General features: G+C 44.3%; 1 protein-coding gene across 8 annotated transcripts in view; it reads left to right on the top strand.

The window, feature by feature from the left end:
- Positions 1-26,011, top strand: part of CADM1 (cell adhesion molecule 1) — a 157,883-nt gene extending 131,872 nt beyond the window's left edge. For 2 of the 8 annotated variants that reach the window (XM_040652175.2, XM_015298217.4), the window contains 4 exons: positions 8,554-8,586; positions 14,246-14,299; positions 22,856-22,987; positions 23,551-26,011. In XM_040652175.2, coding sequence (XP_040508109.1) covers positions 8,554-8,586; positions 14,246-14,299; positions 22,856-22,987; positions 23,551-23,669 — 338 coding nt within the window. In that variant the 3' untranslated portion in view covers positions 23,670-26,011. Of the gene's footprint in view, positions 1-8,553; positions 8,587-14,245; positions 14,300-16,168; positions 16,250-22,855; positions 22,988-23,550 lie in introns of all 8 variants that reach the window. The other 6 variants (XM_015298222.4, XM_015298219.4, XM_015298223.4 and 3 more) reach the window with 4 other exon arrangements.
- Positions 26,012-26,322: the final 311 nt, after the last annotated feature.

Raw genomic sequence — 26,322 nt, 5'->3', positions numbered from 1 at the left:
TTTTGTTTTGCAGTAATTTGTGAATTATAGAAGGCTAAAAGGAAGAATCTGTCCTGATGCTTGACTGACCCCATTACGTTTACGTCAGTGCCTGCTAACATTAACCATTGTCCTTCTCCCTGGAACTGAATTACAATCAGCCTGTCATTTCAGGGATCACCCGAGGACTGTAACAGTGCATGCCAACCTCACCTGCAATTTCAAACTCTGTAGCAGTGGTTGTTAATAATAAACAGCAGTGTTGTTGCTTGCTCTTCTGCTGCAATCACTGCTGACCGCCTTATAATGCGAGGAAACTCCGTTTTCTCTTTGAATAATTCTCACTCTTTCTTCTCTAGCCCTCTTCCCCATCTAATGTTTCTCATCCAGCATTCAAACCTTAGCCCTCCTAACATAAACTGAGCTCGCAATCCTTCTTCAGACATGCGAGGATCACGGGATTTCCTCAGCCCTTGAGGAGCTACCAACATGATGCTCCCCTATGCTGTGGGGTGAGTTGTCACCACCTCACGTCTCCCAGCCATCAGACAACCTGGACATGTGTCTCCGTGGAGGCTGAAGCCTCTCTAACCCTGTCAAGCTTAGCAGCGTGGGTTCTGGTTCCCAAAAAGAATTGGCTCCATGTTAACGATGGTCTTTCAGGAAGTGATGGCCTTCAGATACGACATTTCCCAGCTGTTCCTCCTGGGTAACTTTCCATCAGAACAGTTTCCCCAAACCCGCTCAGCACTACCCCCTGTGAGGTTGCTGTGCTGTAAGGAAGTGTGACTCAATGGAGCAGTGATGCAGTGTGTGCTAGGACTCATTGACTGGCAGTGCTTTGTTTCCTTTACAAGCAGAACTGTGGAAGTGCTGTGGTGTCAGGAGCACAACTGCCCTATGCTTTGCTCACATCTTTATTGTCAATGCTGGAGAACATAGCAGTTTGCTGTCCTCCCATTTACAAAACCCGGACAGGTTTCCATTGCATCTTTGATGCATTTCTGTACTGGTTTGAGCTACTGGACATGGACTGGTTTGTCCATGTCCCTGTCTATCTCAGGGGAGTTGGAGTAGATGACCTTTTAAGCTCCCTTCCAACTCGAAAGATTCTACGATTCTATGCTGAAGATGCTGGAAATGTAATGAAAATGCAATACAGTCCACTGATACCAACCAACAGTTCTTCCTAACAAGAATGATAGAATCAACACAGTTGGAAAGGACCCCTGAGATCATCCAGCTCGACCATCCACCTACCACCAGTATTTCCCACTAACCATGTCCCTTAGCACCACATCTACACGTTTCTTGAAGAAACTGATAAGAGAGATTTCTGTATGATTTCTGACATGGAGCCTTCCTGACATGGACCTTCACGTGTTCTGCCCACGTTGGTTGCTTTTCTCACAAAGAAGAGCTAAGGTTTGGCCTCACTTCTTTGTGCGTAAACGTGCATATGTATGTTTTCTGTATGTGTGTTAACCAAGTGGCATGTCTATGTCTGCACCCCAGTAAAATAGGTGATCCTGGATGGACTTCTCTTTGTTAGTCCATAACCAGGCAGTAGGAAACCATGGAAATGTACTTCTGCATTTCAGCAGTGATTCTGTAGGTGGAAAAAAAGAAAGAAAAATCAGGTCAAATTAACATAATCTTTAGAATTACACAGCATAGCAGTGTTGAAACACTTTTTAGAGCCTCAAGAGACAATTGGAAACTTAATTCCCATCATCACCAAAATGTCGACAGATTCGTCTGCTGTGGCATAATGGCTTTGTTAGCAGGAAGGAGTGTGTCTGGTTTCTACCTGCAGGCAATGGGTGCAAGCAGTCTTCCAGCCAAGCTGGAAGCATTTCCTTAGGGTGAGGAGGATTTCCAATCTGTTCTCTTTCCCCGTTTTCCCCTTATTTTTGGCATATTTCTGGCCTAGCCTGTGTCCCCTGAAAGCACAGAGTACAAAGAGCTTTTTGGTCTGATCAAAACAGAAAAGAAGGAGGCGGGGGGTAGAAGAAGAGAGGCCTTTCTGCGTCCAAAGCTCGTGTTATAGGTGAGCTGCCCATGGAACGTGTTCGTAGAGTTATTCTTTTTGAGTTATTGGAGATAACCTGTTCTGGGTTCATTTTTCCCTGCTGAAGCTATCTAACAGAACAATCTCAAAGGGCTGCGTTTGCTACTCCGCATGCATGGTAAGTTACTCATTTTGAGCAGCTTCCAACGACAGGCATCTTTTGTACTTGCTTACATACAGCATTTCTAGTCGAGCTATGTTCAGACATGACAGGGAAATGCAATTCTGCCTCAAAGAGTTTATCTTTGAGCGATGATAGACACTGCTCAGCAAATACGAGCCAGAGCAGCACATAAAGCAAATAGGAGAGGACAGGTAATGCAGTGTATAGGTATGTGGTGTAATGTGGTCTTTATTCCCCAGCGCAGGGGTGCAGTGAGCTCCCTGCTGTGCTCGAAATCCCTCCCCAGCCCCTTGAGGTCCCTGTTGTAGAGCACAGGGTCCCTTTAACAGCTGCTCCTGCTGGACAAATCAAAATCCCATCTCAGCACTGCTGTAGATTTGGCCTACAAAGGCATGCTGAGCCGATAAAGTGGTTTTGCGGCGCGGAGGTTTTGGGGAAGATCACAGCTAAACTCTGCAGAGCTAACGTACTTCTTTTTTCCAGGAGAAGGGAAAGCAGAACAGTGGTGAAGTTTCCAAAACAGCACGACCTTTAAAGCTTTTCCTCTGCCACTGTTGTTTTGCTTCAGTGTAGGTGCTTGAAAAGATTTCCTGTGTGACAGTTTGATCTTTTTAGTATATCCTCCAACTGCATTGATATTCTGACCATCCTTTGGTGTTTCAGCTGTTATCGCTGGCAGGCCCTTTTTTTATCAGTTCAAATTGTCCTTGTGGCTTTGTTCATTAAGATGTACAATATGATACAGCAGAGCAAACTGCATAATTTGAATTACCCCTACAGTCGTTACTTGAAATGCTGGTATTGGACAGCTGTTGTTTCCTGGGAGATAAAGGTTCTTAATAATAGCAAAGCCCTCATCTTTGGGCAGACTGTGGAATTGGAGTGCTTCAGCTTGCTATTTCCAGCATTGTTTTGCTGCTTTCTGGCCTTGCTTAGCACATGCACCTCCATAGCCCAGGATCTACGGAATTATCTGTACAGATAAATTTGCATTTATCACACTTTGTCTGCACGTAGATCTTGCAGGTGTCTTGGCAGCTGTTTCAGTGGAGACCTGGGGGTGCAACACATGCACGTCACCGCTATTTCAAGCCTTGCACTGGGTGCTGCTGATGCTGCAAAACCCCGGCTGTCCACCTTGCAACAGTGCCAAGCTGGGAGGTTTCACCATTATTATGCGTCCATAGTGCAGTTTAAAACCCTGTGTTAAAACAGAAATCCCTTAGAATGTACAGTAAGGGGCTGGCTGAGCTCTCCCTTCTGCCTAAGGGGCCGTGCATTGCCCCATGGCTGTGAATGGAGGCAGAGGATGCTTTGTCTCTGCTGGGCAAGGGCTGTGGAGATGTTAGCTCTGTAGGGTCCACGCAAAGCAGGTGTTTTTGTCCCTTCTCAGTAATGTAAGAAATAATAATGCATGGATATCTCAAAGTATTGAGAGGGAAACAACGCGGTGCATTTTCACACCATGAGGTCTCATGCAGAAAACCTCCCTAAAATGAGGAAAAGGCCGATTTAATCCTCAGCAGAAGTTGGTTCTTTTCTGATTATCGTTGGCTGCGTGGAAAAAACTGCTGCTGGGTAGGATTTATTCCAGCAGCAATCCAAAGAGAGGGAAGAATGCAAGAAGTCATTCTTTGCTCCAGTTGCCTTGCAGTGGGTTGGTGGAAAGTGAAGATGCAACATGGGGATTACCGAAGTACCCACACACTTCTCAGGCTTGGTGCCTCATCAGGTATGGTTGCTTGTGTTGGTTCCTGGTGGAGGTGTTCACACGGAGCTTTGGTCTGCACAGCCTTTGTGTGGCTGCAGCAGCGATCTGCACACAGGCACTTGCAGTCCCCAAAGAAGCGTTGGCCTTCCCCAAAGTGATGTCTAGGTGTGGTTTTCCCTTACGCTGCATTCAGGGATTGAAATAAGAGCCAAACCCTTGCAGAGCTTGATGGAAAGATGTACGAAGGCGTAGTCTGAGCTGCAGCACTAATTTAGGAGTATTTTTGTTCTTGTCACACACAGCTTCCATACAGATTGTGATTATTTTTGTGAAACATCTGGTCTGCAAATCAAACTGTCTCTGGGGTGCATTGCAACATGCCCATGCACAAATGCTTTCAGCACAAGCTGGAATTGCTTTACAGAGGCTCTTCATATAGGATCGTAACACAAAGTAGGTTTTCATCCATCCTTCAGAGGAGTGTTGGAGATGGGAAGGGTTGCTGTGGGTTTGCACACTGGAAGGAGGGATCTGGGGCTCCCTTTGCCCCTCACCATCCCACAGTGTAACTGAACTGCAGTGTGGCTGTTAGCATCTAACAGGGGTTGGAGATCATTGGAAATTTGGAAGGTTTGCAGAGGTTTGTTTGTTTTTCCTTGCCTTAAAGCTTTGAAATGAAGCAGGAATCTTGTGATACTGCTGTGGAAACAGGAATGTGGAAGAATCCGTGCTCGTCCTGTTCACTCAGTGTGAAACAGCATAGGAAATCAGAAGGGATCAGCGCTCTGCAAGTGAGTGCTCCGACTGCGTTTGGTTAAGGAACCAATTTAAAAAGCATCGCATGGAGTGGGTCCCTGTAATTATTAACACCTCTTGAAGTTTTTTAACGAGAGTTCTGTATGGAATGTGCATTCTGCCATTATTTTGGGTAGGTGCTGCTGCGATGCCCTTTGCCATTTAAGCTCTGGTGTGAGGCTGTAGCAGTACGGTTCGCTCGGAAGAAAGCACATAAGCCTTCAGGTTCTGTGAATTGAGTTTTGCTAGCAGGGTTTTAATTTGCCTCGTTGTGTTGGAGGCTGTGGACTAATTACGGGCTGGTTGGAAGGGCTCAGTCCGTCACACTCAGTGAACAGTTGTAAGTTGGAGAGAATCCATTTGAAAGAATGAGAAGGCATAACAGCGGAGCTCGTAACTCAGCTAAATGTTGCCCAGATGCCTTCATGCAGTGATTGTATGAATGTGTGCTTCTCTATATGTGTGTGTGTGCGGCTGCTTAGCCCTTAACAAAGTGGTGAGTGCCTGAAAGTTGGGCCATGCTCGAGTGTTCTTATTTGGCAGATGACGCCATCCGTATCACAGCACAATGTGTGTTACTGTCTTCATTCACTCAGGGTCTGGCCGTGGTGAAATCTGTTCTTAGTGCTGATGCTAAAAAGAGGTCGTTATGAAGAGAGACGCAGAGCTTTGCGGAGGCCCACAGTTCCTTTCTTGGATTCCCTGTCTAATTATGAATCAGTCCTCTAATGAATTTCTGTACAGGCGGATTTTGGAGGACCGTTCTGTTGTTTTTACTCTTCGTACAGCAAATTGTGTTGAGTGTTCCTGGTAGAAATCAGGAAAAGAACCTTGTCCGTGTCATCTATCTTTACCTAAAGGTAAAAGGAGCCTAAGTGGATGGAGCCTCTTTGTCTCTCTGCTTTTCTTCATCCTCTCTGCTTTGCTTTGCCACGTCTTGTAAAGCAGCCCTCGTGCAGCACCAGCTCATTTGAAATGATAAGCATCACCTTTGTGCGTGCAGTTCACACCTGTCACTCAGGGCTGGCTTTGCTAAACCACAGCGAAGTCAGAAACGCACCACATTCGTTCTTGTCACTCCATGTCGGAGGAGGAGAGGGGAGATGGTTTTCCATCCATGCTCTGGGGCAGAAGCCTGATCTGCAGAGGTCTGTATGTCTGGTCTGGCATATAAAGATGGCTATTCTTGAAAATGACGTAACAGTACACAGCACGTAACTTGCATTTGGAAAGGCTGGTCTCAGGTTAGCCTATCTATCTTAAAACTTGGGGCTGTGGTAGCAGCAGCACTGCAGGGTCTGGAATGTTCCTTCTCACATAAGGCAGAGCAGCGGTGGAGCTTGGCGCATGCACAGATTTGTGTGTACTCATTAATTTCATACCAAAGCAGCAATGACAATTTTTCTCTCCTTTGCAATGCAACCCCTGTAGTAGTGTGTGTGTGTTGGGGGGTATTCTTTGCTTTGTTTTAACATGAGATTATTCCTCTCTGGAGCACTGTGTATGTGCAGTCCTTCTCAAAGAAGACTCTGGGATTGAAATGGACTTCAGACAACTCATGCTAAACTTTATCTGGTCTGTGTTCCCTATTGCAATCATCCAAACCATTTGCTAATCATAACTTTGTCATTCCAGCTGCAGCCAACATCTTGTTTGACTTGGATATTTGTTCGCACTTACAACTGCTTGAGAACTTTATTTTTTGTAACCTGTTGGTCTCTGTCCCCAGATGGGGAAGCGAGATGCACTGTCCAGTTTGCACTCTTTCTTGACTAATATCTCTTCCAGCACGTGAACACAAGTTTGCTTTCAGCAGATTTTCTATTAAGTGTAAAAACTGACGTAACCTTTTTGTTTCAGGAAGACAGTAAATTGAGACTATTTATAGATGCCAAGATGCTATCTCAAGAATTAATACTCAGTTTTATAATCCTTTCTAAGTGCAACTTCCCCCTTCACCTTCACCACCATTTTCCCCTTCACCATTTGCTTGGTTAAAATGAGGCATTATTTGGGGATTGCAACTCGAAAACAAGGAAGAATCCCACTCCTTGTTCTCATCTGTGCTTTGGAAGGCTTCCCTTGCAGCCTCCACCAGAGTTCCCAGCAGGAGAACAAGCGCTAGCATATTTAAGTGTGTGTTAGATTTGATTGCCAAGATGAGAACAGTCTATGTTGGCAGTGGAAACAGGCTAATGACAGCTTGATAATCTGTTATGCAAATCTTGGTGTAGTTTGTTAAATTGTGCAGGGTTTATTTGTTTTGCTTTGATAATTAAAGCATGTAGACCTTGTATCTGTGAGCATTGTGTATACCTTGTATGATTCTTGTCCTCATTGGTGCTTCAGAAAACCAGACTAGGGCTGTCCTCAGCTAAGTTAAAAAAGGAATGAGCCCTCATTTTTCCACTGCTGCTTCTGAATGTGCAGGAAGGCTGCCCTTCCCAGGGTTCTCCAGACAGCATGTTAATTAGGGGAAATGCCAATGTGAATTGTCCATTGTTGGTACAAAACTGAAGTTCCAGGCAAGTTCAGAGAAACACATGTGGCAGAGTGCTTCTCTACATGATTTTATTCATTTAAGCGTTGCCTGCATCAAACCAAGTGGAGTCCTGTGAAGCCCCATCTTTGCTGTGGATGACCACATTTGGGTTTTACTGTTGGCTGGGGAGTGTTGGTAGGTATTTGCAAAGTTCTGGTTATGTCCTGAGGAATCATCCCTTTAAAGCAAGCAGCCAACAGGTCCCTCTGTGTGTGTTCTGTCAGAGAAGAGGAGAATGTGTAGGACTAGATGAAAATTGAGTTTACCTGTAACTAAATAAGCCAGGACTCCAGATAACATGACTGAAATGTGATTTAGACCCAGTGATATCTGAAATAACTGTCAGGATGGAGTTCTCTACAAAAACCTGTGAATTTGGGTCAGTCTCTAAAATTGCACATTTCAAACACCTATGAAGGGGTGAAACCCAGTTGGCAAGGTAGCAGTTCCAAGACATCTCCCATGACTTGCAGTGTCAGTGGAGTAAAGTAAGCTTCAGAATAACAACCACCAAAGAGCTTAAATATATTGTAGCATAATAATCTGTTAACCGAAGAAAAAAAATGATCATTGCAGGTTGTGATCCAGTAAAAGTCAACTCCAGAAATCAGGATGTGTTTCACAGCATAGGAATAGGTACTATCTACCTGCATTTGCCCGTTCTGGAAGAACATGCTTTGCACTGAAAAGATGGTGCATCTGATCAACGTAGTCAATGCAAAAAGGCCATGTAAATGTGTAGTGTGCTATGAAATTCTTTTCATTTGCCAGCTGTAGATGTGGCCTGGACTCAGGGGTTTTAGGATGCTTGGAAGTGCCCTGCATTGGGTGGAGGAGGAGAAGAAACTGAAACATTCCCTGCCCCCACCAGGTGGTGGATGCCTGGACTTGGAGGCTGGAGTGGGGGGGGTTTGGTGCAGGCAAGGTTTGAATGCATATAATCTGTATTCCAAGTGTTAACTCTTTGTGCTGCTCCTGAGCTTCTGTTTTGGTACTTATCAACAGAAGAGTTGGTGTTGGTGTTCTCCCCATCTCATGTTCCCCTGACTTTGCAACCACCAGTAATTGTTCTGGCAAGGTCCTGGAAAAAAAAAATTAAGACAAATTTACTGTTTTCCTCAGGCTCATAGCTTTTGAACTCGAGGCATGTCTTCTAAACAGTGCAACTCACTTCAAATGCTTTTTGCCTTTCATTTTATTATTGCTTGTCACGCAATGTTCTTTGAAAGCTTGCTCATATATTATCTGTTCCATTTTTTCCATTTTCCCTTTTTTTGCATGCTGTTCCTCCTGTTTCTTCCCTTCCTCCAATCCTCTGTTCCCGTGTGTAGACACAACGGCGACGACAGAACCGGCAGTTCACGGTTGGTATCACATTCCTGTTTATCTTATTTCTCAGCACTGCTGAGTGGCAAGACAAGCCTGGGAAGGGGAAGGAAAAAAAAAAAAGAAGGAAAATGCAGTCTTCAAGGGAAAACCACACATTTTGAGTGAACTGATCTCATAAATTTCACATCATTTTTAAGGCTGGAAAGTCTGTCTAGGCTTGTCATTTCAGTTGTGAGTTTCATAACCAGTTGTCCCGGTTCCAGGCCAGCACTGATTCCCAAACGCAGTAGAAATGACACACGTGGAAGAGGAGCACGAAGGAAGCAAGTGACTTTGTTTTCAGTAATCTTGATTACTGAGGTCATTGTTTTGGACTCTAAAATGAAACCTGGCTTGAGAAAATAGGAACTCAAATTATTTTTTTTGAGCCGTGCATGAAATTCTCAGCATTTTTCTTCTATTGCAAGTCCGTAAGAAACGGCCTCCAGGAGGTGCACCCAAGCCGAGCGCCATGCTTGGTGTGCTGCGGGTGCTCGGCAGCTGAGCCCTCACCTCAGAGATCAGGAGGGAAGGTTTCGTTATTACACTGCAGAAGGAGATTTTACAAACAAATAGCAACACTTTCTTATCAGCATAGCAGTCTAGCAAACTAACCCTTCTCATCTGCTCAGGGAAGTCTAGCTAACAGCTTGACAGCTTCCTTAGCTTCCTACATTTTCAAAGTAAGCCTGAACAGTCACTTCAGACTGAAAGTTGAGCATACAGTTTTTTGGCACAAACTCGCTTTTTAGCTGAGGAACCAAAACAATTTTAATTGACTGAACCATATTTGCGTTTGCTGTTTTCTTAACGTTCGTAAATCAACTGTTTCTGTTACTGACGTGAAATGGTGGAAGCCAAAAGTCTGTGGTGCTGAGCAACCTCATCTTCTTGCCCAACAAGACACGTCCTGGCATTATTATGTGGGCAGAGGACTGAGTAGAGCCAAGTTTAAGTAGTGATCGTAGTGTTGCCCCATATCAAATGGAGGGAGAAGCAGTTTTTGTTCCAAATAGCTTACCTACATGGATGCATTTTTCCACCTTACGTAAAAAATGAAAGCATTCAGGTATACTTCTGCTTTCTGTACGTTGCTGATCTCCCAGTTTTTAATGTTGGGGTTCAGCATCATGAGTTTGTAGCTACGGCCATGGAAGTCATGGCAAGGTAATAGGAGTCCCAAGTGACATCTCATCACGTGCTACCCTAAGGCCCGTGAAAGTCAGATGAAGGCAAAACGTTAATCACCCCATCGTTACCCGTGGGGAAAAGTCCTGAAGGCTTTTGAAGGCATTGAAAAAGACAATGAATATGGTTTAATTAAGTAACAGCTTAAAAAAAAAACTTGGTAGCTCTTGGTAATTGATGATAAAATATGAATAAAATTAGAGGAAAACACAGATCAACCATTTAGCATTTTTCCTGTGGGTTAGACTGTTTTCCACGACAGTAGAAATGGATGGTGGCTGATTTATTTAAGCACTCAATAAATGTTACTTCATTGACTCTGCCCTTGGGGCTGCACAGTGGGTTTTGCCATCAGCTTTTGGCCATCACTCTGCAGTGAGCACAGACCCAGCGTGGGGCAGGGGCTGTCAGAGCAGGCTGCTCCCCACCAGAGTGACCCATCTGGTTCTTCAGCACAAATCCTGGTGGCTTTCACCTCTTAATTGTCACAGCCATCCAAATAATGCTTTTTATTCGAGGAAGGGCTCTGAGTGTTGTAACCTCTGTGAGGGAGGACTGCTTCGGCATAAGACTGACAACTGAAATGACAAGCAACCCTAAGCAAGTTAGCTCTGGCAGACTTTTCTGCCTTAAAAATCAAACCTGTTTTGTACTAAACTTCACTGCGTTTGCCCTCTTGGGTTCTTTTCCTGCGAAGACTCTGGGATTTCTTTCCAAGCTTGTGTTGCTGGAGTGTGTATGGGTATACCAGGTGTTTATGTACGTTGGCCATTTGTTCTTACCAATGTCCAATCGGAGTGAGCATGTATGTGAATGACTAGAAATGCATGGGCATGAACTAAAGCCAAATGGATTTTCTCCAAAAACGATTTCAAATGAATTGGGGGAAGAAAAAATCATAAACAACAACAACAACAAAAAAAAGTCCAACAACCAAACCCAGAAAGATTGATAGCAAAGAAAATGAAATGTAAGGCTAGTGTGGAACCAGCACAATACTTCAATCTGGGGAAGGAATTTTGAGTCGTTTCATTTTTTGGAGTGTATCCTAGAGGACTGGGGGGAAAAGGAGTCCTGTATGTGTATGCATGTGAAAGCGGTAGCAAAACCCCTGCCATTCCTGTTCTCTGATGGAATGGAGTTAACAGCAGCAATGCATGAGTGACTTAAAAGCACGAACCTTGTTAACTCTTTTTTTTGTTTGAAAATGAGAGCTTAACTGTAAATTTTCTGATGCACTTTCTCCTTTCTCTGCACTGTTCATTGCCAGAACTCCAATAACAGCATGGTCATGGCCGGCAGGAAGGCTTGTGCTTCTGCTGCACTGCACTACACGGGGTTACTGAGCGTAAACCCTCCTTCCCTTCTCTTTTGCACTTCACGTGTCAGGGTGCCAGTGGGCTGACGCACCGGCGCGCCACGAAATCGCAGCTCCCAGCCTACATGCAGGCAAATGGAGGGCAGGCATTGGTGCTGCAGCAGCTCTGGAAGTCTGCCAGCCCTGAATTTGGAAAATCAGTTTTTTTCTTTTTTCTTTTTTTTTTTTTTTTTTTCCCCTCGTTCCCCTTCTTCTCTCCTGTCCCGCTCCCCTCCAAAGGTCCTAATGCAAATTTGCTGCTTCCCAGACGTGATTCCTCCTTTGCAGGCTGTGGAGCTCAGCCCTCTGAGGTTGCTGCCCTCTTTTGTGTCAGATTCCCCAGCTTGCTTTTTGCCTCCTGTACCAGTAGAGTGCCTACAAACAGCCATGACCTCGTACACCATGTTCTTTTGCTACAGCAAAAGTAACACACGTTACATTTTTACCCCTCGAGTTTTGACCCTGTCCTATTATAGGCAGAGAGCTTTAACGAACTTCTATGTGATTTTTGAAGAATGCACCCAATGCCCGTTGCAGTGAGCTGTGCTCCCTGTGTGCATGGCAGGCATTGGGGCACCTGTGTGTGCTGCACTCAGAGCACAGGCAGAACGTCTGCAAAAACTAATTAATGAGAAGGTAGGGTGAAAAAAAAGTCTCTTCTGAAGCAGGCAGAGCACAAAGTCTGGAGTGTAGGTTAGCATCGTGAAAAGATCCCAAATGTGAGTGAGGAGTGGCAAGAAAACACACTGTCCAAAATAGAGCAGATAAATTATTTTCTGAGATGAAAATACTTCCCTGAAGGCCCGTATGAATTTTTGGTCTTAGCAAGGTTTTGAATAGGAATATTTAACACTCCTGTGTTAAGCTCCTGTTGCTTTTTCCAGTTGTGCTCAGTCTCTGAAATGAGTTTGGCTCGTCTGAAGCTGCAGCCAAAAGCTCAGCCGTGCCAGAGCTCTCCTTGGTTTGCACATCTTGCCAAATTAAACAGCATACAAGGAAAAAAATAAAGCCCCAGTGCTTTCTGCGTGAGCGTTATCGAGCAGCCCTGGCTGTCCAACTGCCTTTTTTTCCCCTCCTTTTTAAAAATGCCCTACTTAAAAGTGCAACTGAGAGTAAATAGGTTTCTAAATACAGACCTAATCCTTGGGGCAATTGAATAAAACATCACAAAGATCCACGCGCATGTTAAGATTCCTCCTCAGTCTCGTAAAATTCTCCACATGAAACAGAATCCGGAATTGGTTATTTACAGTTTGATACAAAGGAGAGCTTAGATTTTGCTTAAAAATCAGAGGTACCCCGTGAAGAAGGACAAAGCATTGCATTATCAATAAACCTGCCAAGAAACGTCCATGTAATTGGCCTGACGCCTGCACCAGGCTGCAGGAGGTGCAACCCAGCTCTCAGGTTGCACCTTTTTCAGGTGTGTTCTCCATCAGGAAGGTCTGTCTAAAAGAAGCCGCAGCAGACGCCGAGTGCGTCCTGATCAGAAGAGGAAATAAAAGGGCTTTAATCGCGGATGGAGAAGTTTTAAGGAGGAAAATCAAGAGGTGATTTACTGCAGGTCTGAAATCCCTCATTGAGCATTTTAACGGTTTCAGGTGCAGGTAGAAACCAAGCTTGCCACATGGTTTCATCTTTTTTTTGCTTCATTTAAAATGGAACGTTGCCCCTTGTTTTTTTCATTACAGAGGAGACGCAGTTCCCTGTAAGCGAGAGGGAAGAATGCACAGGAGCCGTTCTGAAGGGAGAAGAGCTGAATGGCTCTTGCTCAGAGCACGGGTTTGCATGTCCAGTGCTTCTGTGCTCCACTCCAATTATTTTCATAGATTGCAGTAAGAACAGGTGGCTCCCTGGAATTCAGCAGCGTTGCGAAACCAAATTTCTTGCCATTAATCTGAGCAGCTTCCCTCTTTAGAAGATCATTCAGGCTATAGCTTTGAGATGACATTCTTTAAACCCCATTGCTAAAGAAAGATGTCTTTTTAATGGGCTATATGTATTGCTTGTAGCTTTCCAACAGGGCACGAGCGTGCACATTGAGTGTACTGTATTAACACCTTTGTTATTTACAAGGAAGCCTTTGCCCTGCAAAAATCCATCTTGAGCCGCTGTTGCTCTCTCCTCCCCCACGTGTAAGAAAGAGATGGGGACGGAGGATTGCTGCTCCTCCAGGCTCCAAAGCCCCTGGAAGCACAAAGAACTTCCTCCAGCGTTTTCCAGGAGCGTATTAAGGCTCCACGAGGCATTTTCCTTGCTCTTGAACAAGGTTTGCCCCGTAGCACAAATAAAACCAGAACTCAAAGCAGCACCCATTAGCATTCGCTGGAGCCATTTTGCAGAACATGGGTGAGCACGGAGCACGTCAAGGCACCCAATGGCTGTTGAGAGCTCACCCACCTTCTGCTGCCCTCAGTCTCCCCAAACACATCAGGGTTTCCTCAGCCTTCAAGCTCACGCTCTAATTGTTCTGGTGCTGATAATTGGTGGTCACAAGGGTTTGTCTTGGTTAGCTTTGAGGACAGACACTTTTTTTCCCCCAGAAATGCATTAGAATTGGGAGACTAAAATATTTTTGTCCATTTTTATTTTTTTTTTTACAGAAGGTACAGCCCACAGTCTGCATCTACAGATGCCTTTCAGTTTTGAAATGTGCTCCACGATATTCTTGAATTTATAAATTTCCATGCTTGTCAACGTTGCCCAAAACCACTGAATTTCAGTAGAAAATTTGGAAGAAAAATTGACATCAGTACATTTATGTAACCCAAATCAAACCAGAATTAATTGGGAAATTGCCCCTATTTGATGAGTCAAAGGCTGAGTCCGGGGGTTTCTGCATGCTGTTATGAATGAGTGACTTTGGTTCACCTCCATGTTCCATGTGTTAACAGTGTAGACTGAGGAATGTTTCTGCCAGTCTGTCAGTAATAAAGTAAATGATTGGAATCCCGAAATACAAGTTACTTACTCTGCTCAGACCAGCAGAAGATGGCAAGTGATTGACTCATTTGTTCCCCACCCCAAGAATTTCACCCTCGGTTCTTAAGTGTCTTGTTTATTTTCACTTGAGGAATACAAAGAAAAATGAGTTTGTTTTTACTTGTAAGGCTTTACTCAGTTGCCAAATTCCGCAGAGGAGCTGGACTATGGGGATCTCTCAGGTAAGGGCTAGCATCTAGGTAAAGCACTGCTCTTCTGCGCTAGATACCGGTTCCACATTGATTTCTGCGTCTTGGCCATTTTGCATCGTATAGTCGCTGTGGTGTAGCAATTCATGGCACACGGAGTCCCACAGATCAGAAGCACGCTGTTGTCTGTTGGGTTTTCCCTCCCTGTTTTTTTGGCATCGGCACCATTTTGTGAAAGGAGTGAAAAGGGGATGGGAGGAACACGGGGTCACCTCTCAGGCTGGCTGCCAGGTGCGCTGCCCTGGGCGGCGTGCAGGAGCTTTTTGAATGCTAATTTGGAGGCTGGTTGAGTTGGAATTTGAGGTTTGGAAAACGCTCAACTCTGCCGTAATGTGTGAAAGTGTCTTTGCAAAGCGCAGCCGGCACTAAATGGAGGCTGCCCGCTCATTTCTTGGAAGGGGAGTGTCAGATTGGGAATCTAAAGGAGGTCCTTGTTTTATCAGCAAAGACAAAGCCGACAATTCAGACCTTTTGTTTTTAATCTGTAGGCAACCGAAAGCTGCACGGATGCATCTTTATAGTTGATCCTTGCGAATTCTTAATGAATAAGCAAAGGCATCCTCAATGGGTGACCTGGGGCAATTGGTATATACAGAGCGAGCACCATAGCATAGTCTGAACCTCTGACCTCCATGGTTTGGCAGGCTCTCCTTTGGGAAGCAGTGGAGCACGGAAAGCACCGGTGCCTGGTCCCCATCCCAAGCAGGTCTCTACTATGAGGTGCACTTGTGGGGTTTGGTCCAGCACTGTTATGTTCTGTAGTTTAAAAAACTAACGCTAGGTACCAAAACCCCCGAGACTGCAGTCTTTTTCCATAAAATGCTTTTCTCCAATGAAACTTAACGGCTTGTCTTCCTGTAAGCCACTATAAGGATGCTTTGGCCAAGAGGTTAGAAATGATTGATTAACTCGATATGTATTCTAACACCTGAGCAATACTAATAATTATTATTGCAGGCCTGGGCCAGATCTCATAGGTAAGAAGCACTAGGTGTCTGTTAAATATCACTGTGTGGGTGGGAAATAACTGTTTTGCTCTGATACTCTTTATTTTTTCATTTGGTTTTTTTTTTTTTTTTTTTTCTTAAAGAAAACACACATTGTGGTGAATGAACAGAAGATGGGGATTAATTCCACAAAGGAACTCTTCCAAATGGGTGTCTGCTAGCAGCACTGCCTCCCCTTGGCAGCAGCACAAGTTGGGTCCGCGCTGCCCGGCTCTGCCATACCCTCACTGTGCACTCATTCACTCGTGCACTCACTTCGCAGTGACACATCCACTTTTCTCAGAGAGCTGTGGATGTGTCGGCTGCTGATACTCTTCCTATTTTTGTTCTTTCTGTCAGTTTGAAATTTAAGCCCACGTTTCCCATGGGCTTCCCACAACGCAGCACAAGCACCGAGCAGGTGAGGGAGCGCCGTTGTGCACTAACAGACACCCATTTTGGAGCATCAGTTTTGACTACTGATGTTTTTTCCCCCAAGAATTTTGGGTTTTTTTTGCTTGTTGCAATCTTAAGTTATTTGTGTACGACCAAAGGATGGTTCTCCCAAGTCAAACATACCAATATTACTGGAAAACAGAGCAGCAGCCCCGCACTGCTCGCTGCTCTGACCAAGCCTCTGCCCTCCATCACATAACTCATGCCCAGATTCCCAAGAAACTGACATAGGATCCCGTTTTGGATTGGTGGCAGCAGCTCAGAGGGCAGCACAGGTGAGTGCTGAGCCGAAGCCCATCCCGCAGAGGTGCGTGCTCAGCCCTCCGGGCTGTTGAAATGTGGTATAAACTGAATGTGCTGCTCCAGCTGCAGTGTTTGCTCAGTGTGCTGTTCGTTTCAGGTACTGGTGTCCTGCTAAATGCTTCAACGGAGGCTCTGCCAACTGTACAAATAAGTAATGCATCTATTGCCTTGCATCCAGGTAGCTAGTTCCCAGTGCCGCGTTCACTTGTGTGTGTCTGTGCCTCTCAGAGCTGTGCTCCTAACGTAGGATGTGCGGGACAGAGGCGTTTGTCTCACCCTTCTGCAGCACAGATTGACTTCTGATTCTACTGCAGCGTTTTTTCAGCCCTGTAGTGTTACAGAGACAATTCCTCCAGTGCTGTGAGTGACGAGTCCAAACTGCCTTGTATTGGTGTGTGTGTATACATACGCACGCACGCATATAAATATATATGCTGCTGTGTGTGATGATTGCAATAATCCAGTTAATCTAATTCCGTACATCTGTATTTTCGGGCCCCTCAGGTGCATTATGGTCTTCTTGTTTGTCTCAGCAGTGTTGATACACATCTTGTAAAACACTGAACAATCAAGAAAGACCCGTGTAGCCTTTACATCTGGTTTGATTAACTAATCAAAACCTGATTAGCACCTTTGTTCAAGGGGTTGCTGATTAATCAATTACTATTGATTGTAAGTGTCGCTCCATTTTCTAGCGGAGGGAAGTCTGAAGAAACAACCAATAAACATTGAGCAGCTGTCATAGTGATTAAATTTATTAAAACAAAATGCATTCTTTTTTATGAAGCGATCTTAAAATGGGTCACTGAAGAGGAGCTTATTGATTGAAGAAGGATGAACTCCTTGAATTTCTCCAGCTTAAATTAGACCAAATTCAATTACAATACGACGAGCAGGTTGACACTACTCTTTAACAGTCCATCAATAAATTAGAGTAGGGGTAGGAGCAGCACACTTAATGCTGGACTGTAGCAATGAATAATATTATTGCTCATCCTGCCATGCGGGCAGTGATTACTGTCTCCCAGCTGGTAGATGAGCACTGATGATTATTTCGCAGTGGTTCTGAACTGAAGGCACCCTTTTTTCCCTGCTCTGCCCACCAACACCCCAACAGCTGCCTCTTGTTTTAGTGCTGTTCCTTGATGTCAAAAACGTGGTTGTCCAAAAGGATTCACCAGCCTTTTGTCAAAAGAGCAGTCAGTGGGAAAGCGTCAGCGCTGACCTGCATTCTTACCTCTTAGGAGAGGGGAATAGTTGGTTCATCCATCAGTGTGAGGTCATTGCACCTAACTCATGACCTTGAGGGAACTGTGGGAACTTGCATCATTTTGGTGCTTTAACTGCATAATAAGGTGAAACTTTAACAAGGGGAAAAAAAGATTGATGAGTTGGGAACTCTTGAAAGAAGTGGATTTAGGTTTTCACTTCCCTATCATGATGCATTTATTGCATCTGGGGAGCAGAGTAGCTGTCAGTAGAGCTGGTGTGTAAACGCATACGTGTGCACACAAATTAAACCCATGTTGTCCAATGTCCATAGCCTGAAATTAATTTTCACCAAGAAATAAAAGAGAAATTTTTGTGTGAGCGCTGGAGGAAGTTTAAATATGCCAGAATTCCTATCTGTGCTACACACTTGTGAAAAGCTTCATCCGTTTTCCGCTTTCATAGCACAAATGGCTGCAGAAAAAAGTTCAGTGCTGTTCAGGGATACCCCCAAAAAGGTCACAAAATGAAACTGTGGATCAGAGCTCAGCCAGAATGCGATGAGGAAGTGGTGGAGTCACTTGGAGGTGTTTAAGGAAAGGGTAGGTGTAGCACTGGGGGACGTGGTATAGTGGGCAGTAGTGGCAGTAGGTGGATGGTTGGACCGGATGACCTTAGAAGTCTTTTCCAGCCTTTGTGATTCTGTGATATATATCTCCAAAAGCATTAATTATTTCGTGTCTCTGGTATTTAAAGAAATCAAGCCGGAGTTTTTCAGCTAAATAAAATGATTTGTTCCTAATAGCTCTAAAGCTTTTGACTCAGATGTGATTGATATGTAATTAAAAACCAACTAGTGAAGTCGGTCAGGTCCAATCTGGTCCTTTCTTTTAATCTTGAGATGCCACCACTTAAAAAGAAGAGCTGGCATATACATACATGCGTATATGTGTGTATATATAAATATATATATGTACATCTCAAAGCCTCATTAAAACCAGAATTGATTGGAGCCTATTTATTGAGTAGCTGGGAGGAGAAAAGCTTTCCATAAGCTAAACCTTGCTGTAAGAGCTTGACCCACATTATGATGAGGATATTACTATTAAAATCTGCCAGCTTTTTTTTTTTCCACGCTCCCGAGGCTGCAGTAAGTGATCTATTTTTAAACAACTACTACTGCAAAAACGTTAAGAGAATTTGAGATTATTATTAACACTTATTTTAAAAAAATAATAATAAAACATCCCACCAATAAGTCACATAACGAAGATCCGTTGGGTTTAAAATAGGGATGTCAGCTAAGAATATTCATGTGAGAAATAATCAACGTCAACGTCTCCTATGGGTTCCTCGTTAACCACTTCCCTGAGTCACTTTCCATGCTCACATACTGGGGCTGATGAGTGTCAGTTTTGCCACCTGCATGGGTTTGTCCTTAAGCCAGGAGAAAGGTGAGCAGAGCACCATGGGTGTGCTGCCAAGTGCTGGATGCATACTTAGGACTCTGTATATTTAATGCTAAGGGAGTTAGTATGGAGTGGAGTGGGAGCCAGTCACAAAATGCCTCTCTTTGTGTAGTGTTTGAACAGATTACACTTTCTGTTTAAAGGAAAACTTCAGGTTGGAAGCGCTGTCATTTATTCTTGTCAATTAAAGTGGCGCTTGGTTAAAATAATGAACAGAACCTCATTTAAAAGCTCCCAAAGTTTATCGGCCGCAATTTTAAATAGGGCTACAGTGCTCTCTGCTGCTGTATGTCGTGCTGCATCTCATGTTCAGTGCTACATTGGGTAAAAATATGGCATACCCTTAATGCAGGGCACAGTCGCCCTCTTCTCAACACTGTAGTTTAAAACAAACTAACAAAAAATTATTTTTGTCCTGCATTTATTGACTTACTGTAAGCAGACGGTGCCATCATCACTGCAGTTTTCCTTTAAGGTGCTTTGATATAATCCGCCCTATTTGGATCACATCAAAGCACCACCCTCTGAAATGGGGTCCAGCTGAGGTGCAGCGTAGCTGTGGAGTAGCAGAATAGTTGTGCATGTTGTCCCCAACATGCAGCAGTGTCTCTGTGCTGACTCCTTCTATCCCTCCCTGCATCCCTCCCCCCTCCCACCCTAAGAAAACACAAGCAAAACAGAAAACAAAGCCATCGTAGAAACATTCTGACTATTCGATTTAAAGGCCAGCGTGCTCCAATATATATTAACATCTTAATGGGAAAGCTCTGCATGTATACATTTACTGCTCTCTGACAAGAGGGAATTAAATGTCAGAAGGATTTGTAGCATCTATAATTGAATTGGTGCTGAGAAAAGCAAATCTTAAGGAAGAATAACATATTAGGATTAGCAAATAATGTGGCATTTTGTCAGTTCCTGCCATCTCGTCTGTTCCCTCTTCAGTAATAAAGTTGTGATTTCTTTTTTTAATCATAGATATGAAGTGGGAATAGCTTTTGTGAATCAGAGACAGCATTTTAAAGCAGATTCCAGTTTTTAAGGTCAAGTTTGTCTTTCTTGGCACAAATTTGGGGAATGATTCCCCGCTCCGAAGTCTCAGCACTTTATTACCAAGGAAATAATGAGTGGCATCCATCACTGATGTTCATTCAGTATTAAACAATCTGCAACCTGAGACTATTTCTGCTGGGCACCACCCCGAAGTAAAGGCAGTGGGAACCCCTGTGAGCCCCAGAGGGTGCAGACTGGTGAATTTCTACTGCCTTGTTCCTTCTTTCCTGTTTAAAAAGGAGAAACAATTTGGCAAGAGGGCTTCCGCTTTGAAAAATCTGATTTTTGTACTATTTTAAATTGCAAGTGGTTCCTTTGGGGAGCAAATCAATGCGACATGGGAAGGACAGGAAGAGGAGCTAATTCCAGTAAGTGCAGGGGTTGTAGTGCTTCTAAATGCGGTGTGTTTATTTTTAAACAGAGCTGCTGCCTGTTTTGTCCAGCACGTTCGCAGTTAGACACCGAGAGCCATTCCTTGGGTAATTAATATGTAAATATAAATAGATCTTTAAAGTCGGAAGTGCACCATCAACGGCTGCACAGTTGGGTGTCACATGGTTTGCAGCCACTGTTGGGTTGGGTACATCCTTCAGACCTAAGCTCGATGGAGAAGGTATTTAGCCACGTACCTAACAGGGTGATTCTTGTCTGAAGCTGCAGTGGCCCCAGAACACCCCAGGCTCTGGTTTTCCCTGGTTGCTGTTGCAGCAGCATCCCTGCCCAGGTAGGGTGGTCTGCTTGGCACGGTGCTGCACCGCCCCGGGTATCATTCCCATCAGCGAGCAGGGATGTCCTGCTTCTTGCCAAAGCAGCAAATGCTGGGAAGTGCTCAGTTTGTTCCTACTGAAGATGATTTAAAAAAAATAAAAAATAAAAAGCAAGAAAAATGTCCTTTTTTCGAGGCGGTTTGTTCTGGCTGCTTGCCACAGCAAGTAGAAATCCTTCTGTCGTGGCTCCAGGACGTGCACCATGTTCTTAAATGCTTATTGTTATTTGTCTTCACCAGAAAGCTGGGAAGCATTGACCTCAAAGGCAGTACTTCCCCTTGGACATTTCAAGATGTGTTAATTCTCATAGAGCTGTACATAGGGCTTGTCCACCAAGTAAAATGTATTCTGGGTTGTTTCACAATTAAGTTTTATCCTTTGAGTGCACTTTGGTGTTAGAGCATAAGAGAGAGTTTTGTGTTTTGGTTCTGTGTCTCATTTTTATTCTGATGGTGAATTCCTGTGCAATAACTTGCCCGTGGTGCATGTTCCCTTTGCTGAACCCCAGGCTTCAACGTGCATCCTGGCTTGCTCCTCCCACTGCTAAGTGACCCGGTTTGGGTTATGTGGAAGCAAATGCCTTATGGTTTGCAACGGTGTCCTTTTTGTCCCGTTGAGTTGAGCTCATTAGGCGAGTTGCTGGAAGGGGTTCTCCCTTTGTGATGCTCACGGGCTGTTCTTTGTTTTATCCCCCAACTTGCACCAGAGCTTGGCAGCATTAAACGACTGCGTGAGCCAAAGCTGCTGCTTCGAAAGGTTGAAGAAATACTCCAAGGTTTCTTCTTAAATTGTTTTAATTAAAGCGTGCTATACAGTGCTCCCAGTCACGAGTTATTTACTTACATCCCTTAGTGCTTCATCTTAGAACAGAATTGGAAATATCGATAGAAAGCGTAAATCCTGGGCTCCTGCTTGAGAGCATTGTATCAGGTTTCAGCTCAAAAGAGCACCATTACCTTTAGCTGTCACGGATCTGTACGCTTGATCGATAAACTTCAAATATTATTAGAGGTGGAGGCTTCAGAGATTTGCTCTGTTCTTTGGAGAGAGACCGGGATAAATCTTTCTTAAAAATTGACTTGAATTTGCACTCTCAGTCTTCCTGGTAAAATGCATTTCTCTTAGGTGCCCGGGCAGCTGCACGCAGGGCAGATTTATAGGCCATGTGCTTCTTGTAGTGAAAGATCTAAATGGTAAATCCTTCACATATGACTTCACAAATCATGTAAAGTTAAAAGATTTTTACCGTTTCTGTTGCTGCTGTGCTTAAATTGTAAGGTATGGCCAGTAAATCATTTTAATGGAGGTGTCGCGCTTGACTCAATAAAAAAAAAAAAGAGAGACAATGGTTTAGCTTCTATTCCAAAATGTTAATGTATTAATCAACGGGAGAATAATTGTTTTTTACTACATTATAAATCTCAGTTGCCATTAGAATTGCAGCGAGGGTTGATGTAGCCGCGTTCTTAAATTAAAATTGTTTACACTGCTATACATTCATTTTACATGGCCATAGCTCATTCCGGGTTCATTTTGGAGTTGTTCCTCAGCCAAATAAGTCATTCCTCTCCCGGTGATGGCATCCTAAGGGAGAGATGCTTATAAAAGAAAACTAATTGCATGGTGAGGAGTTAAATAAATAAAATAAAGCAGTTGGAGGCGATGCACAATTATTGCTCACTATCTGCTTTTGAAGAGGTTTTTATAGTCGGGATTAAGAGTTTTGTGTCTCCGGACGTCATGAGCTGTAATGAACAGAAAAGGTCATGCTTAATTATGTAATTTTGAGTTCTTATTGGGGGAGATGATGGCTGTAGATGCATTTACGGAGCTTGGTTGATTGTTTCTTTTTGGGCTGATATTAAAGTGTTTTCACCGGGGCACTTGTTAATGATGTCTCTCCAGAGCTAACGATTCATATTGCCATATTGTACCGCTACTTGCTGTGCCCTCTGCCCCTAAGGAAGATTGGAATTTGGGGAGTGTCCTAGGGGAACCTCCAAAAACTCGTGCCCACCAACGATTCCACATCTCTTCTCTTCCTTTCCCTGTCCCAGCTGTCCACCAGTAGTGGTAGTGCTGCTGCTTGTAGCGGGAGGCACCTGGCGAGGTATCGGCCAGATCAGTTCAGCGTGAACTCATCTGTCTGGATAGCTCCATGCTTTATCCCTTCTCCTTTGGAAAGCAGAAGGGTGGCTTTTCCAAACCGGAGGGTGGCTGCAACCAAAACCTTCACATTGCATCGTAGTAAGTCCCCCATTCTTACTCCTCTTCTAATCTCAACAGATTCTCGTGCAGGTGAGGAAGGGGCAATAAGGAGCGTGGACCATGCAGTCGTCGGTGGTGTCGTGGCCGTGGTTGTATTTGCCATGCTTTGCCTGCTCATCATTTTAGGGCGATATTTTGCAAGACATAAAGGTAAGACAAAGGCTGCAACTGGAAAATGAACGGACTTGGCACGTGCTTCAGCTTCTGCGTGATGTTTTGGCCCTCTGGGTGCTTTAGAAGAGCAGCTCTTCTCTTTTAAACGAGGAAAGTTGTGGCAGGCGATCAGTGTGCTGTGCTGAGTGTGCTCGGTACACAAGTTAGAGCTGAAATCTGGAGGTCTGGCTACAAAACCTCCTTGACCTGAGCTGGTGCATATGTGCCAGGTGGTTTACGTTGTAACATGGTGGGTCTGTAAGGCCAAGCCCACGTGCAGTGCTGTAACCACTCCAGCCCGTGTTTGCACCAAAGGATTTATGTTTGCCACCTTCACTGAGAGCATTTGGGAGAGCTCCCAGGTGTTGGAAGCAAACAGGAGTTGCACACTGGGGTGTCTCAGGCAGGACTGGGGAAACCTCTGCTCCATGTGCTGGGGTTTGCGGTGCTCTGAGACTTGCTCTCGGGCTCTTCCTTTCTGGTGGCATTGGTTGCCCATCCTGCTCATGGCTTCATTGCTAGCTCTTGCCATGTCACATAGTGTGCCTCTTCCTTTACAGGTACATATTTCACTCACGAAGCCAAAGGAGCGGACGATGCAGCCGACGCAGACACAGCTATCATCAATGCAGAAGGAGGACAAAACAACTCCGAAGAAAAGAAAGAGTACTTCATCTAGAACAGCCTTGGTTTCAATGAGGTGTCCAACCGTGGATGGTTACTGGCCCTATTTAAATGCTAAAGAGACAGTGATATTGGAAGTTGCAACCAGCTTGTGTCTTTTTTAAAGAGAAACGCAAATGGGTGGAGAGCTGTGAGACTGGGAGGGTCTGGGATTTGCTGTGTAAAAATATTCTTCGTAAAGTACACTCTGCTGTTTGACACCTCAGTTCGTTTGGGTTTTGTTTTTTTGGCCAAGTCCGGCTTGGGTTTAGTTTAGTGAAGTCATTTGCAGAAGATTCTGTGCCTTGTTTTATTTCTGTTTGTTTGGGTTTGGGAGGAGGCTGGGAAGAAGAGGGGCTTCTGTGCGTTAGTTCCCTTCGGGTTTCTGTGGCTCTTTGTTTCCCCTTTTGTCCTCTGTTTCTGGAGTTGCCTGCTGGGACCCCTTGGAATAGGTTGGTTTCTTTCGAGGTGTTTTTTTCCTTCTTTTTATCTTCACTGTTTTCTGTTGGAAACTCGGTTTCATCGGAGGAGAACCAGCACATTTTAGATTTCATAGTTTGCAATTCGCTGTACCCATACTCCATTTTCTCTATTGTCGTAAAGGCTTGGATAAACAAACAAACGAGAACCTGTTTGTGGCTGCCCGTGTTCCAAATGCTTTAGATTGATGGAGACTAGAAAATAGCCCGCAACTCAGAAAAGGTGCTGCCCGCCCGCGGTGCGTCCATCCGCGCTCAGGCTCTGCTCCCAGCCAGGTGCCCTGCAGCCCCCGGCGGCTCTGGAGTGCAGGATCTGCCCCACTGAGGGTTTAGGGCAGGATTTCTGCTCGGATAACCGTTGTCTCTGTCCCGACTTCTCCCCGATTTGCTAGCACAGGAAAAGCCCTCCCGGAGTGCCAACGGCTGCCAGTGTGCAGCTCTGCGGTTCTGACCCCTCCGTTGGCGTGGTGCTTGGAAGGCATCGGGGTGGGTGTGGGGTTGGTTGCTCATCCCACTGGGATGGCCCGTGTGTCTCCAACCCCAAAGCCACCGCTGCGTCCTGCACTGCATCGGGTCCGAGCCCTGGGGTGGCTGGACAGGTACAACTGCCTTTTATTTTATTTTATTTTGGTCTGATGGATAAAAAGTGGGAATTTGCGTTAAAAAAAAAAAAAAAAATGACAGTGCTAACTGACTTATTAAAGCCATAGGTAAAAAGGAGAATGTAGGTCAGTTGTAGATTGGTGACAGATAGCAAATCGCAACGAGAAGGCACTATGGGAATCCTACCTGAATCTGGTTAATTACCTTGGATGTAGAGAGGTACTTTTTTTTACTGTGTTTATGTGGAACATGTATGCTGATTTATTTAAGGGTAACATTAATCTTAGCGTCAGGGTTTTTTTTTTTTAGGGGGTTGGGGAGGGATCACCTTTACGTGTGTTTTTTGTTTTGTTCTGTTTGTTTTTAATTGTTTCTTTGGCAGAACCATTGTAACGCGGGATCTGTTGGGAATGGGATGGCATGAAAACAAACAAGTCCGTTCCGGAGCAGTAGTCGGTCTTTTCCCTTAATACAAGAAGAAGAAACTCACAGGAATAGCGTTTTGTTTTGTTTTGTTTTTTCCTCCTGAGCAAATTTTGTCGAGCGCAGCTCTTTTCTGAGCCTTCAGCACCACCATTGCCAAACCACACCATGGTGAGAAGCATTCAGCATGTAGAGTTCGGGGGGGGGCTTTTTTACTCGTCGGTCACAGAATTGGCATCCTGTTTTTGGACAGCCCATCTTTGTTTTGAAAGTGTACAGTAGTGCAGTGTTACCGATGTAACTTTGACTTAAAATGTTGACATGTCTCAGGTTCATGTGTTTTGATTGGTGTTTTCCGTCTCAGGTAGATTGCAAAAATTTCGGCCCCACACATTGGAAAAAGAAAAAGCAGAATAATAATAATAATAATTAAAAAAAAAAAAAAACAGGAAATTACGGATTTTAGTTGTATATTGGTTTATGTATTTTTTCTTCAGTATGCAGTGCACTGTTTGAAATGTATTGTTGAGTATTACTTTGTACAGCTTTAGGTCATTAGGATTTTTAAGTGTGAAGAAAGAACAAACACGTTTAAAGGAGAATTACAAATGAAGGAAGCGTGACTGATGCTAAACAGCCTTGTTCTTTATTCACCCAGCCTTTTTATTTTTTCCCCTTAGGCCAGTTCTGTTTTAAGGTGTCCATGGAAGATGTTACAATGTAAGAAAAATACATATCCATCTGTTCCCATTCACATTTTGTATCGGTTCATGTATACCATTTTTACAAAGAAAAAGAAGTACTATAAAATATCTGTCTTCTTAATAAAAAAAAAATTAATGTTACAAAACTACCTTCGCCTCTCATCCTGCACTCTTTGCTGCTCGGCAGGCGGCGGACGGAGCTCTGCACTGCAGTGGGAAGGGAAGGTTGGTGCTGGTAAGTTAGGGTCTGATTTTTGGGTGGTCCTGCACAAGGCCAGGAGACTCTGGTCCTTGTGTGTCCCTTCCTGGTTGGGATATTCTGTGATTCTCTATTGCCTGTTTTTAGGATTTGGGGCAGGAGCCCTGAGGTCACCTACATGCCTTTGCTGATGCTGCCTTCCAGTATCTCCTGCAAGTTTGAGAAAGGAGCCTTGCTCTCTAGAAGAGGTTGGCTTTGTTG

The sequence above is a fragment of the Gallus gallus genome, chromosome 24 (assembly GCF_016699485.2).
Source record: "Gallus gallus isolate bGalGal1 chromosome 24, bGalGal1.mat.broiler.GRCg7b, whole genome shotgun sequence".
Lineage (NCBI taxonomy): Eukaryota > Metazoa > Chordata > Aves > Galliformes > Phasianidae > Gallus > Gallus gallus.
Note: the sequence above shows the minus strand (reverse complement) of the source record. Positions and strands in the feature narration are given on the sequence as shown.